At 44.5% G+C, this 14,048-nt stretch overlaps 1 protein-coding gene across 1 annotated transcript in view; it reads left to right on the top strand.

Moving 5' to 3' along the window:
- Positions 1 to 1,859: 1,859 nt before the first annotated feature.
- Positions 1,860 to 14,048, top strand: part of TEDC1 (tubulin epsilon and delta complex 1) — a gene marked incomplete at both ends in the record, with an annotated part of 75,797 nt that continues 63,608 nt past the window's right edge. The window contains 3 exons of the mRNA XM_080623985.1: positions 1,860 to 1,991; positions 3,036 to 3,114; positions 9,906 to 10,108. Coding sequence (XP_080480111.1) covers positions 1,860 to 1,991; positions 3,036 to 3,114; positions 9,906 to 10,108 — 414 coding nt within the window. The remainder of the gene's footprint in view (positions 1,992 to 3,035; positions 3,115 to 9,905; positions 10,109 to 14,048) is intronic.

Below are 14,048 nucleotides of genomic sequence, written 5' to 3'. Positions count from 1 at the left end.
TGGTGTGCATCCCAGCTGCTGCTCCTGTGCTGGGTGATGATGCTCACTGGACTGGGGGATAGGAACCCAGAGAGGAGGTGATGGGGAGAACCAACCAGCAGCGTGTGCACTGGGTGCTGCAGGAGAGCCCTTGTCTAGGCAGTGGCAAAGCAGGCAGCTGCCCTGGGGAGGAAAGGCCTAGACAAAGGAATGTGTGTGGGGACAGGGATGGCTTTGAGCAGGGTTTATGGAATGGTCAAGAAAACACAGGAAATTGGCTCCAGCTGAAGGTCCTCCTGCCCTGAGACTGCAGTGGGGATGGGAAAATAGACAAGCAATGTGTCATGGAGGGACCAGACAGCACCCGATAGCAGCAAGGTATGGAAAGCTGAGAAGGTTGCCAAAGACAGCAGAGGATTATCCAGGTCCGATAAGGCTCTAGGAAATAAAAAAAAGGACTTTATAGGCTGTTGGGAACCAAAGGCAAGGAACCGTATGGAGATGCCAAACCTGTTAGGAAGGAGAGCAAAGAAGCAGAGATTGCTGAGCTAGAGCTGGATGAGGAATAAGGAAAATGCTTTCCAGGCCATTAGGAACAAGGGAGGATGTGAGACAACAGCTGCTAGAGAAGATATTTTAAAATCCTTAAGGCTGGATATCTCACACCCAGGGGTCCTTGCAGGGCTGGCTGGAGCAGCAGCCTGGATCTGCGGGACTGGGAGAGGACTAATGCAGTACTCAGCATCAGAAGCGGCTGTGCTGCCCGGCACAGGGGTGGGAGAGGCAGCAACCAGAGGGAAAGAGTGCAAATGCAGTTCACATTAGCTGAAGGTCTTGTTGGACCAGTGTGATTTCTCTCCTCATTGCAAGCAGCCGTCTGGCTGCAAGAGGTTGTTCCGTAGCTGGAAGGAATTTCACAGGTTGTTTCATGGTGTTCAGATGTTGGAAAAAGGAAAAGCATCATGCTGTATCCATGGATAGTACATTAAATGGGTTATGAACTGGGTACTTGGCCAAGAAACCACCAGTGGGGGTTTCTAGCAGATCTTATGTACAGGCCTAGGCAGGGTTCCCACTGTGTGAGTGGAGCAGACCAGCACCCCTGGCACACTCTGGTGGTGGTCCCTCTATAAGGACCACAGCAGGAATCCACCCATGGCCAGGTTTTGGCCATATAAACCCTGTCCAAGAGATGGACTTTCCATCTCAGTAATTCAGGCTATCTCCCAGACGACAGAACCACTTCTTCCTGCTGTCTGCCCTGGGGTTAATCCCTGTGATTGCTTCAGTTAAGAGTTGATACATGCCTGGGGACCGGAGCTGCCTGCATCATGCCTCATTGAACTGAGAGGAAGGTGGGAAGCCGGGGATTAGAGCCGATCCCCTGCTGCCAGACCGTGCACATCAGCCGGGAGACTGTTTCTCGGCCTGACAGCAGCAGAGTCACACGTTTAGAAACACTGGAGCGGGTTTCGCAGTAACTCTTTCGGCCAGGACGGGAGGGGAAGCTTGCAGGGCTCGCTCGGGGGTTTGGGTCGGGGGAGACACAGCCGTGGCTCGCGGTGAGCCTCCTTCCTGGGCCCTCACTGCCGGCTGCGGGTCACCTCCCGGGGAGGGAGGCGCGGGCTCGGGCGCGCGAACACCGGTAACGCGGCGGCGAGGCCGGCCCCGGGGGGCGGGGCCCTGTTCGCCGCGCTCCCCGCTCACGTCGCCCCCACGCGGCGCAGCGGCCGGCAGTTCAGTGCTTCCGCCCAGCCGCCAGGGGGCACCGCAGCGGGCGGGCTCAGCCGAATAGCGGGGAAGAGCCGCGCAGCTGCACTGCGCATGTGTCCGGCGCGCCCTGGCAGAGGGCGGGAAGCGGCGGCGGGCGACGTGATGCCATGCGGCGGCAGCAGCAGCAGCGGGGTCGGTCACTGCCCGGTGCTGTTGGGGCGCTGTGCCGGGCTCTGCCGCCCCGCGCACGGCCCGCCCCCGACACCCTCCGCTGCGCCAAGTTCGACCGGCCGCAGGCGGTGAGCGCGGGCTGCCCCGAACACCCTTCGCCGGCGGCCCCCGCTGTTGTCCGGCGGCCCCCGCTGTTGTCCGGCGGCCCCCGCTGTTGTCCGGCGGCCCCCGCTGTTGTCCGGCGGCCCCCGCTGTTGTCCGGCGGCCGACCCCTCCGCGCCCTCGGGGACGGGCCTGGTGCGGGGACGGCGCCATGCCTGGGCAGGGATATCCGTGCCATGCCGGGTCCCGGGTGGGAGGGACGGGGACACCCAGATGGAACCGAGCCCCGGTCCGGGGGCTGTGGGGGGGCATACCTTCGGGTGGGCCCCAGCCGTTGTGTGACTGGCGACAAACTCGCTGCTCCTGAAACGGCTTTATCGTACTGTGGCCTTAACTTAAAGCTGCTTGTTTCACTGTGGTCTGTGGCACCTTTCTAGGGTCACCTCAGGCTTGGTCCCCTTTACACCAGCTTGGGGCGTTGCATCAGAACTTTACAGGGTGATGCTCACAGGGCCTCCAGCTTGCACACAGGGTGCTCCCCTTGCTCAGTTATCTATTTTAAGCATTTTACGAGTGTTGACTGAAATTCCAACTGTAAGAATCACTGTTTCAGTCTGTCAGTGTGCTGCCCTTGTGTGGCCAAGAAGTGATTTCCAGGTCCAGCTCCTTTTGTGCTGCCTCTTTGGGAGTTTTTGATACTATCGCTGTCAGATCTTTCAAGTGTCTTTGAGTACTAGTTTGACTATGGACAAGTTGCGCCATATGTGGTTATTTCAGGGCAAATGCTTTGGAAGCTGTGCTCGTGTATGCATGTGCCTCAAAGTAGAAGTGCTGGGTCTTGCTGTAGAGCCAACATTAGCAGCCCTTCTCTTTCTGAGTGCACCTCACTGTAGGTTGTGTTCAGAAGACAGCTAATATGTGAACCTGACTCATCCAACAGTGTTGGCAGGATGCAGGTGTGCTCTTCCGATTAACTGCTGATGTTCAGATACAGGTTTAATTGCCTAATTAAGACTAAATACGTGGCATATATTTGCCTGCTCATCTTCCCCCACTCCTCTCTTTTGCAGAGCTTGGATTTCTGGAGACTGCTCTATGCTCTTCTGAAACAAATCCATGGACACAAGTGGACAGAATCTGATGCCATAGGTAACCTAGTCAGTCTGGCTGGCTGTGCTTTCCATCTGTTCCAGGGAAGTACTGTAATTGGTTTTGTAGCAGTTCTTCTTTTGCCCCTTGGTTCCTCTCAGGAGTGGTCCATTTTGTAGACCTGTGCCACCAACTTGCTATCGCATAACAGCTGTGCAGGCAGGTTTACGTCTCTTTGGCTTGCTTTGTCCGTGAAACTGGGATGTCCTTGTGTCTGCTAGAAGCTCCTGTTTCCCTTTGACACTTTATCACAGGAAAATCTCTTCAATGATCTTATGCATTCTCAGCATCTGCAGAGGTAATTACAGAAATTGATTTGTTTTTCATTTGATTCCTTCTTTTCCCCATTCCACACATGATGCGTGATTCTGTGGTTAATTTTCAATCAGGTCCTATGTCAAGTCTTTGAATTGTAGCATATCTCCCAAATAGTAGAACCACTTCTCCCCCACTGTCCTCTGAAGCGTTAATCCCTGGGATTGCTTCAGTTAAGAGTTTATACATGCCTGGGGACCGGAGCTGCCTGCATCACACCCTGTTGAACTCAGGAAGGTGGGAAGCTGGGGATTGGAGCTGATCCACTGCAATCAAAACTGAATTATAACACATGAACCATATACATAAGAAGGAGATGGACCTGTTGGGGTGAGTACAGAGGAGGACCAAGAAGATGCTCTGAGAGCTGGAGCACATTTCCTGTGAAGACAGGCTGAGAGAGTTGGGGTTCTTGAGAACGTTCTGGGGAGACCTTGGAGCAGTTTCCAGTGCATAAAGGAAGCCTACAAGAAAGCTGGAGAGGGGCCTTTTACGAGGGCCTGTGGGGATAAGACAAGGGGTAATGGCTTTAAGCTGAAAGAGGGTAGATTTAGGTTAGATATTAGGAAGAAATTGTTTACTGTGAGGGTGGTGAGGCACTGGCACAGGTTGCCCTGAGAAGCTGTGGCTACCCCGTCCCTGGCAGTGCTCAAGACCAGGTTGGACGGGGTTTTAAGCAACCTGGTCTAGTGGAAAGTGTCTCTGCCCATGGCAGGGAGATGGAACTGCATGATCTTTAAGGACCCTTCCAACCCAAACTATTCTATGATAAAGGCAGTGTTTTGAATTGAAGTTCTAGACAAAACAAAAAGTGTGTGATTATTTTAGAGGGACCATGAATATCTCTATGGACAGGGCCACTGCTTCAGAGGGAAGCTGACTACAGGTTGGCTTCTCACAATCACAGAGCACTATTTACTTAAATGTATCTTATTCCAACTGCAATACTCTTCAGACTTCTCTCTAGATGTCTATCTAGAGCCCTTTCTTTGTCAGAGGAAGTTTTGAGAATAGAATTCTCTGTCATGGATGAAGGTCTCCTCAGACCAAAATCACTTAAAATCCACTTCTGCCTTTGAAAGCAAAGAAACCTAAACAACACTGTTTAAGCCCCTGAAGAGCAGGGAATCTGATGGCTCTGTAAGCAGAGTTAAAAAAGGCTAAGCATTGTGGAGTGTGGAGCAAACCCAGCATAGTTTTGCTGGTAGCTCAGTAGGAAGTCAGCATGGTTCAGTGTTACTCACAGGACTGCTATTTTTCATTTGGCTGTTTTTGCTTTTCTACTCGTACACAATCTGCTGTGTGTAATAGACTGGTAAGTCTATTGGCTATCTCCTACAGCTTTGTAGCGTGGTCCTGCACAAGTGCAACCTTGCTGAATCCTGGCTGCTCCCATGATATTTGCTTGTTGCATTTGGAGACAGGATTTCCACATGCATGTGGCAGGTTGCTGACTAGAGAGAGCAAATGGAGCTTTTGATGGTGTCTTCTGCAAGATTGCAAGGTAGGAATTTGTGGTTCTGCTCAGAACTGCTGAGCTGATTTTTAAGAAACTTGTTTATTCACAACATGGTGACTAAAGCTGAAATTCAGGTTGGAGAGCCATACTGTTTTTCAAATTACACTAACTACATTTGCTTGGCCAAGTGAATGAGTTGTCTGCTGCCAACGCGATCAGTATTTTACTGCTTTCCTTCTCTGTTCCTGCTCTGGAGCACTTGTGGTCTTTCATGTGTTTATTCTATGTAAGTGAAGTGGAGCCTTGGGCATAGGGACTAAGTAACTTTTTCTGGTTTGTTACAGGATCCTGTTGCACATCAAAGAATTGAAATGGATTTCCCTAATCCAAGTCTGGTGCTTTAGTCCATGGATCAGGCTTTCCTGTCTTTGCTCTTTTTGTACAACCTCTTAATTTTCTTAATTAAAACAAAGAGAGCAGCAGTTGCCAGATCACAGAAGAGGGCTTTGAAGACTCCTTCAGCATAGAATCATAGAATAGTTAGGATTGGAAAGGACCTTAAGATCATCTAGTTCCAACCCCCCTGCCATGGGCATAAGCATAAGGGTTACTACGTGCATAGGAACAGCTTTCTGGAAAAGAGAAGCCATACTCAGGTGGTGCTGTACCCTTCCTTTTTCTGGAGGAAACACTGACCTCTGGCCTATAGTCTGCATGTGTTGTTGCAGTCGCAGTGGTGGTTCTTGCTACTCCCTAAACTGAGACCTACATTTCAAGGACTGTGTGCTAGATGTTGGACCCTTTGCAGTTGCAAGGTGGTATAAGCAAGCAGCGTGTGGCAGGGACAGAATGCTCTTACAGATTTTGCCCATAGAAAAGGATAGATTCTTTTCCAGAAAATTTCTCCTTGATGTGGCAAGTCCTTTTTATCAAGTGACTTGTGAGGTTGCACCGCAGCGTGTGTTTCTGTTTTGAGTTAGTAGTTTCATTAGTCCGTTTTTGAGCTGGCCTTGTCATGTAGGTGAATTTTAGAGGAGACTAAAATTTACTTTGACTACAACAGCTGCTAGTCATTCCCTTCCTATGGTTGTCATATTGTTCAGGAAAACTTTCTGCACCATGTTTTTAAATGGTTGGTGTATTTCATTGCCTAGGTAGGAGAAAATAAACTCTTTGAAAAATCACATATAAAAAAAAAAAAAAAGCCCCACACAGTTTGATGTTTTAAAATGTATGAACTATTCTTGCGAAAAGAAACCAGAAGCCCCAGACAGTGGTTATAAAATTTTGCAAATGGCTCTTGATTTCTTGTTTTGGAAAAATTTTTCTTCACACAGTGAAAGGCATTTACTGTAAACTTTGGTGGGAAGCTGTTAATCTAGCCCCTTAAACATGTTAGAACAATGGGTCTCTCATCAGAGGAGTACGAGTCCCAGTAAGCTGTGTAATAGTACTCCAGGTATAACCTTATTGATGAAGTCATGATCAGTGGTTTCTTGCTGCTCACTCTTCACAGAGGCTGAGAGCTGATGGACTTGGATAACAACCTGACAGCCACAGCAGGTAGCAGTGCTGTGTATGCACTTAGATAGCTGGAGGAAATGTTTCTTTTCTGGAGGTGCCATTCAGTTTTTATAGTATGGGAAAGAGGTCTAGAGCTGCAATATATTTTTGTGTGTTTGACAAATGAAGCAGAAAAATTTTTTCTGCAGCAATAGTTTCTCATCATACCACTACCTATGCAGGTGTTTCTTGCCTGAGCGCATGCAGTAATGTGTGTTCTTGTACTTGATTTAGTTCCCTTCCATTTTAGCTTGCCGGGATAATGCATAACCCTTATTTGAATATCATGCTGTAATTCACTGAATGTATTCTGCAGGATTCGTAAAGCAGAACAGCACAGCTTGAGTATAGTCATAGGAGGGCTGAACATTGAGGTTCATCCACAGCTTGGTCTTACTTGCTGAATATAATAAATAATATGCATGCAGAAGGTGTGTAGTTGAAAGGACTGTGAGGTTCTTTCTCTATAAATTGTCCAATCCTAATGGAATGCCATAAGAAGATATCAAAGAGGAGGTGTTCGAGTGACTGGTGTTATCTGATACATGAGTGATGGGGTTTCTTTTCCTCTCTTGGCTGCACATTATGGTCAAATCCATCTTGGTACTTCTATAGCCTCTGCTGCCGTTTATCTGAGTGCTTTAGAGATGAAGAAAGTATTTTCTATAAGGTTATGGAAAGGCTCTTTCAGCCCCATTTCCAGACCCATGCTTTTACCGCTCGCCCACAATTCCTGCCTCATACTCACACTAATCACACTCCCTCATGCAGAGGGAGAGGTGAAATAGGGGGATATAAAGGAGCAGAGCAACACAGTAATTCAGGTGGCAAATTGCCTGCGTGGATCTGGTCCTGAGTGGTATATCAGAGCAGAGAAACGCACCTGGCTTGCTCTATTCCTTTTCTTTGATAGGTGATTTCTTGTGGAGCTTCCTGAACTGCAGATGGCAGTATGTGATGCTGGTTTGCTTTGAAAAAGGAGGAAAGTGTGTACTGATCTTCCTTCCTTTTGGAGCATTTCTCCCTTTACCTGTTATGGCAGTTCCTTTTTTGACAAATGCAGGAAGGAAAGGGCAACATGAAAACCTAGCTTACGTGAGAATATTCAAGAGGGATCAAAAGAAAAACTCTAATATCTGAGAGATCTCCCTGTGTTTAAAGGATTATATTACATACCAAGATTTTCAGCAAACCACAGGCATTTCTGCCACTCTGACATCGTGAAAGTAAGCTGCTTGTTTTTACATTCACAAGTTCTGCAGAAAGAACAAGCAAGGTGATTCAGGTGTTTGGGTTTCTTTTTTGTGTCTGTAATGCAGAAACAGGCTAGGTTTAAACCCAGTTGTCCAACTGTCATGCGTCTCTGCAGAAGCTCTGCTATGCAAAACACTGTTCCTGCAAAAAATTATTGTTAGTTTTGTGTCTGTTACTGCACCTTTTTTATGAAACCCTACAGAAATACTGAAGCATTACACTGGAAAAGGAGAGCAGCTTTATTCCTTATTTTGTAAAAATGATTAAACTGGATCAAATTGAAGGTTGCTCTAGCTTCATCCAGCTGTTCCAGCTGTCAGAAGTGGATGCCTAGGGGAAAGAGCGAAAATAGAATGATTCTTTCAGAGGAGTATTCTTTCAACCTCTAGTAATTTACATCTCAGATGTCCTAAACCATAAAGGTTGTCTTTGCATTTCATAAGCTTCCATGCACTCCTGTTCTATCAGTCGAGTTCCTCTGTGAGCCTGTGTAACTCTCAGTATCCATAGTGTCTCATGGCCAGAAATTTCAGGGCTTTGCTGTACGTGTGGAGAAATCTCTAACTTGTTTTTATTCACAGACTTGCTAACTTTGCTTGGTGGCGCACAGTTCTTTTATTGAATGTTGTGCAAACAGATTATTCCCTGTTCACCCATTCCACAGTACTTGCCATTTGAAAGAGTTTTGTTACACCCATTCTCAGTCATCTTCTTGGCCTATGTCATCAGTTCTTAAAATGAAGCTGTTCTGTACTTGTGATTGTACTCATCTTCTCTTTGTTTTTTGTGACTAAAGAAGTAAAATAACACTGTGAACTTGAGATGTGGGGGCACATAGAGGTAGACAACAGTATAGTGTTATTCCCTGTGTTCTGTTTAATTTCCTTTCTAGGTTTCTTACATTCTGTTTGGTTTTGAATGCATATAAGAACCATGTAGTTCTCGTATCATGTGATAGTCATCAAAAATCTTTTATCATCTAAGGTTGTGTTCCTGAGTTCAGTGGTCAGCACGGAGCCCGTTGCTGTGTCAGTACAGTTAGGATTGTTTTTTCTCTTGTGTGTATAATTTTTTTCTTTCTTTCTAAAAAGAATTTTGTCTGTCATTCTAAAGCCTGGGCTCATTAGGTTCTGCAGTCCTTCATGATCTGCCTGCATTCTTTACCACTGAGTAATATCACATCAGCACCAAATTTTCTGTCACTATCATGTTGTCTGTGTGTCATTTCGAGTTGGTTGAACAGCAACTGTTTAGCACAGAGCCCTCATCTGAAACCACCATTTGTTCCTACCCTCTGGTTCTTGTCTGTTAGGCACTTGTCATTGATTGAAGGGCCTTCCCTATCCCTCCACTGTAGTGGCTTAGTTTCTTGGTGCTATTTGAATCTCATTGGGAAGTCTAAATGTCCTGCATTGGTTGACTCTTCCTTAATCGCTTGTTGTTGCCTTCAGTAGCTTTTTGAGCAGAGCTTCCTTTTACAAATGTTGGTTCTTCCCCAGTATGTATTGTGCCCCTTAATTATGTTCTTTATTGTAGTTTTGATGTAGTACAGAGCTGAGGATTACTGGTCAGAACCTTTTTAAAAAAGTTTTCTCTGTGTTTCGTCAGTATTTTACAGTTCTGTAATGCTTGTCTTGTAGCTGTCAGGTAACATTTGCTGGTGTGAAGGAATATAGATCAGAGCGTTCCCGAGAATTAAACGGTCCATGTGGCGTGCTGCATTATCTCTGCCTGCTCACTGGTGCTCAGAGATTTGCAGCAGGCTACGAAACTTCTGTCTCTAAATCCCAGTTTCATTCAGGAGTAAAGTGACTCAGTATTTATTAATTCATAGCGCGCTTGGTGGATCATAAAAAATGAATAGATGGAGTCCTGTTACAGGGGGGATGGCTATTTGCCTTTTTTGCCTTTGTTAAATCTCCAAGAGGCCATTACTGGCCTTGATCTCAACTTTGAATTTCTTCTTTTCCCTTAGCAGTAGTTCTGTAGATGAGAATGGGGCAGCATAAAGGAAAGCTTCTACCCTTTACACTCCTGTCATCTATTGGTTGTTGATAAAGGCTGTAGCCTCCACTGTCTTACACAAATCTTATGCTTGATTAAAAATCTTGCTCTCAGAGGAGGCAGCAGTTTCTGTAACTGAAGCATAAACGTACTGAGTAGTACAGTAGGTTATTCTCAATTGTTTTCTTCTTTTCAGATAACCAAATTAGGTTTGTGAAGGCAGCGTTGTGGTACCATGGCTATGACAGGCCAGAACTCTATCGGCTCCCCTCTGATGGCTCAATGGGTAGTCGGGAGCTGCTGCTGGCATTTTCCTGGCTGCTGCACAGAATAAGCCTCTTGGAGCAGCTCTTGGCTCAGAACAGAGTAAAGACTGGAGATGAGACTTCTGTGTGCACGGTGAGCATGTTTGTGTCTTTCCATCTTATCTGTCCATAAGTAGTGTTCTGTGACAGCAGCCATGTTATCACTAGTGTGTAATGTGTGGTGTCTTGGTACCTTTACAAATAAATGCTTTGCTCCATCTTTAAAAAAAACTTACAAGGGGCCAGTATCTGGAACCTGTTTTATTTCCATTCTCATACTCTGTACTGCAGATGATCTGGCTTCCTTCTCTATCTCAAACTCCCATCGCTGTTGGAACTCCCTGATTTTTATTTACAGTATAGGCAAGACCAGTGTGGAGGAGTGCAAGTGAGTGAGTGTCTTCCTTCTCTGTGCTTCTGAGTTTTGTGCTTCCAGACTGTAGCATGAGTGGTTCTACAGTGCCTAGAATGTAGGCTGCCTGATTTTCTAGAATCTTTTTATGGGACAGCAAAGCAGGAAAGGGAGAGTTTGTAACGCTGTGATATAGATACAGTATCTTCAGAAGAAAAACACTTGTACAAATAGAAAACAATTGAAAGGGATGAGTCACATTTATAGCAATGGTAACAACATTATTTTGGGAAAATGGACCCCTTTTGTTACTCTACAATTGACTGCTGCGCTGAAGAGGGAGCAGCACACAAAAGCCCGTTCTTGGCACACTGGGCGTCAGTTCTGGTGCCCTCTGGTGATGTTAACGGCACCTTCAGATTTAGGAAGAGCATGTCTGGCAAGCTTTTCACTTTAAACTTCTGTTAACCTTTTTCTTGTTTTTCTTGCATGGTAGCAGATTATTTTGTGCGTCCTTAATTTATATTACAAAAGAGTGATGAGTGAAGCATAGTGGCGACATGAATTCAGGAAATGGGGCAGCGCCTATGTTATTTTCTCTGAAGGTCTAAAGTTTTGCATTTCCAAAAAGAGATGAAAGAACTATGGTAATACAATGTTATCTGTAATGGCCACACAAAGGCATATCGAGAAGTGTATTGCTGTGCCTTTCTCTGCAATTCTAATTTGCTTTACCTGTGTTTCTCAAAAAGCATGGAATACAGAGTTCATGTTTTTATCCAATAACTATATGAAACAGTGTTTGGAAAGGTTTACAGGTCTGGGAATTTTTTTCCATAGGCGAGACAAAAATAGTATAGACTGGGAGTTGCAATTAGCATATGGATGTAAAGCTCATTGTAATAATGTCAACATTTCTTGTATGGTGTTCATCTAGCACATTTTCATGCTCCAGTAAAATTAGATACACATGGGGGAAAAAAAAGATAGTTACAGCAGAACCTAATGAGCCCAGGCTTTAGAATGACAGATAAAATTCTTTTCAGAAAAAATGTAGTTACAGCATAACTAGTATGTTTTGTGATTCTACATCACAAAGTTAAAACAAATGGAATTTTGAGGGAGAAGTCTTGTCTTTTATTTAATCAACTAAGCATTATAAAACTAATGCATTCAGTCAGTAAGACCCAACCAAGTTAAGATCTAGGAATGCACAGTTAAGGACATAAGGAGGTAATGGTGGGTGCAAATGAGGAGATAGGTGGGTCACCTACCTCATTTTGGTAAGTCAGTTCCTTGTAAACCACTCATGAAGTGGTTTACCTGTTGTTTGTTGCACAAAAGTGTGATAGTTGTGTAGTTGTTAGTTGTTATTTGATAGTTATTGTTATTTAATTGGAAACCTTCATGTGGCAAAGTCTACTTATCAGGCAGTGTTCAACAATATAGTCTCTAAAACTGTAGTGAGAAAGGAAGAAGGTAAGGTTGTCAGTTTGATACTTAGCATTTTGTGAGTTAAAGTACAACTTGAACAATTGAAATACTGGAATTTTGACTTTGGGCATGTTAAATACCAGGCATTTGTGATACTTAAACTGAAGTGTTGGAAAACATGTAAGAAATTGTAAAGGCATTGCTAAATATGCCAGAGATGTAATCTCTGCAGTTGTAACTCTTCTATTTAAGTAAGCTGAAGGAAAAAGGTAAAAAGAAAAACATCTAGAGAAAGATCTGTCTCAAGAAGAAAAGGAAATGCTCTTCACAACAACTTAAATTCTCAGTGGAGGACGAGCTTTAGAAATCTTCTACCACAACAAGTCTTTTTTCTAAGTGATTACAAACAATGGAAAACATTTTCCTGAAAATACTGTAAAACAGAAAAAAGAAATAGTGTTTGGTTGTGTGCGTTGCTGAGATCTCTGCCAAAATCAGCAAATCATGAAAGCCAATACTGGCAAAGCACATCTCTTGGTCTGCTAGTGAGAAAAATGTGAAGAAAATCCTCACCCTTTGTCTTCATCTAAAAGAATGGAGTGTCACGAACTGTAGGCATAGCTGTAGTTCAAACTGATATTCATGTGGTTTACTTTTAAAATTTCATCTGAAATCCACAAAAGCGGACAGGGTCTGTTGTATGAAAGAGAGAATGCAGCTAACTCCAAAATTAAGGGTGCAATCAAGTTCTGACTATTCTTTCAGCCTAAGTTTGAAACAAAGACTACAGCCTGCTAAATTGCTGATGGTATGCCAAACACTCAACATATCAAGGGCCCATTAAATTAATTCCTTTCATTTCATTTCAGATTACCGCTTTGGCCTTTCTTTTCCTTTGCTGTTCCTTAGCAACACAGTTTTCTTCCCCTGCAAATTGAACACTTCCATCAGCTCTAAAGGATTTCAGGCTGGTTATTTATAGAGGGACAAGGGTATTCATGACACATGATGGACATGGAGCTCAGCTGCTGCATGGAATTCATAATCTTGAGATACTGAGCTGGGGAAAGCTTCCACAAACTTACATGCACTTACATCTTAAGAATCAACTTCAAGTGATTCTTAAAATGATAAACTAAACAGTGGTGAAAGCATGAGGAAAGAGTTAAGATGGTAGGAGGTAGTGCTTAATGTGGCTAATGTAACTAAAAAAAAGTAGTCTTGAGGTAGTTGTTGGTAAGGACAGGTATGGTTAGTTGTCTAGGATGATTATATGGGTTGAATGGTCTTGTGTGTTAGGTAAGAAAATCCTTCAGTGCACCTTGTCTCATGGGGCTTATTTTTTTCAGAAGGGCAGTGCTGCAGTATCTCCTGAGCCAATACTGCAGTCCTGCTACAGGGCTGCCCAGTGAGCAGAACTCAAGGAGCTGCTACCCTCTCCAGTCTTCCACTCATGCCACTCTTCCAGTGTATGATGTTTACAGACTGAGGGGGGGAAGGCAGTTTAAAGGACAGATTGGAACCTGCATTGATGTGCAGGAGAGAACAGGAGAGGGAGGAGGGGATTGATGGTATGTGTCAAAATCTAGTATCTGGCTACTATAGTGTAAATCTATTGTCTGAATTTACTGTGCTGATCTACCAGCAGGTTGATGGTTCCAGAAGTAGTAAGTGGAAGTTCAAGCCTTGCATTGGTCAACTCTTTAAAAAAAGTAATCACTAATTCTATTAGATCTATGAAGACTTATGTACAGTCTGAATTGGAGGTTCACATCGATTTACTGAAGTGTCTGCTTGAGAATTCTTGCCTGTTATTGCCTTAAAGCACTGAGTGATTAATTAATGGCTACTGTCTTCAAACGCTTTTTACACCGCTTGCGGATTTCTGTCTCATATATGCACTGCCATGTTGGCAGTTTCAACATCTTTTGTTTCTTTGGTGATCATGTACAGGCAGATTATTCTCGAATGCTGTTCATTGATTCCTATTTACACATGGAAATCCTGGAGTTCAAAACAATCTGAAAACCTGTAGGTGAAATGTTGTCCTTTGCTGGACGTGTATGGCAGACCTGAGGAGTTCTTATATTCTCTCTCTCTGAGAAGCAGATAATTGTTTGATATAAACTTGCCTTTTCAGCACATTCAGTATTTTACTACATTCCTCCCCCCCCGCTTAAATTTTAGTGAGATTGTCACAGCTTTCTCCAAATCTATGATGGCTTGTGCAGATAATAGCAGTATTCTG

The sequence above is a fragment of the Psittacula echo genome, assembly GCF_963264785.1.
Source record: "Psittacula echo genome assembly, chromosome: 7".
Classification (NCBI taxonomy): domain Eukaryota; kingdom Metazoa; phylum Chordata; class Aves; order Psittaciformes; family Psittacidae; genus Psittacula; species Psittacula echo.
The sequence above is the reverse complement of the archived record's forward strand: the minus strand, read 5'-3'. Positions and strand labels throughout refer to the sequence as shown.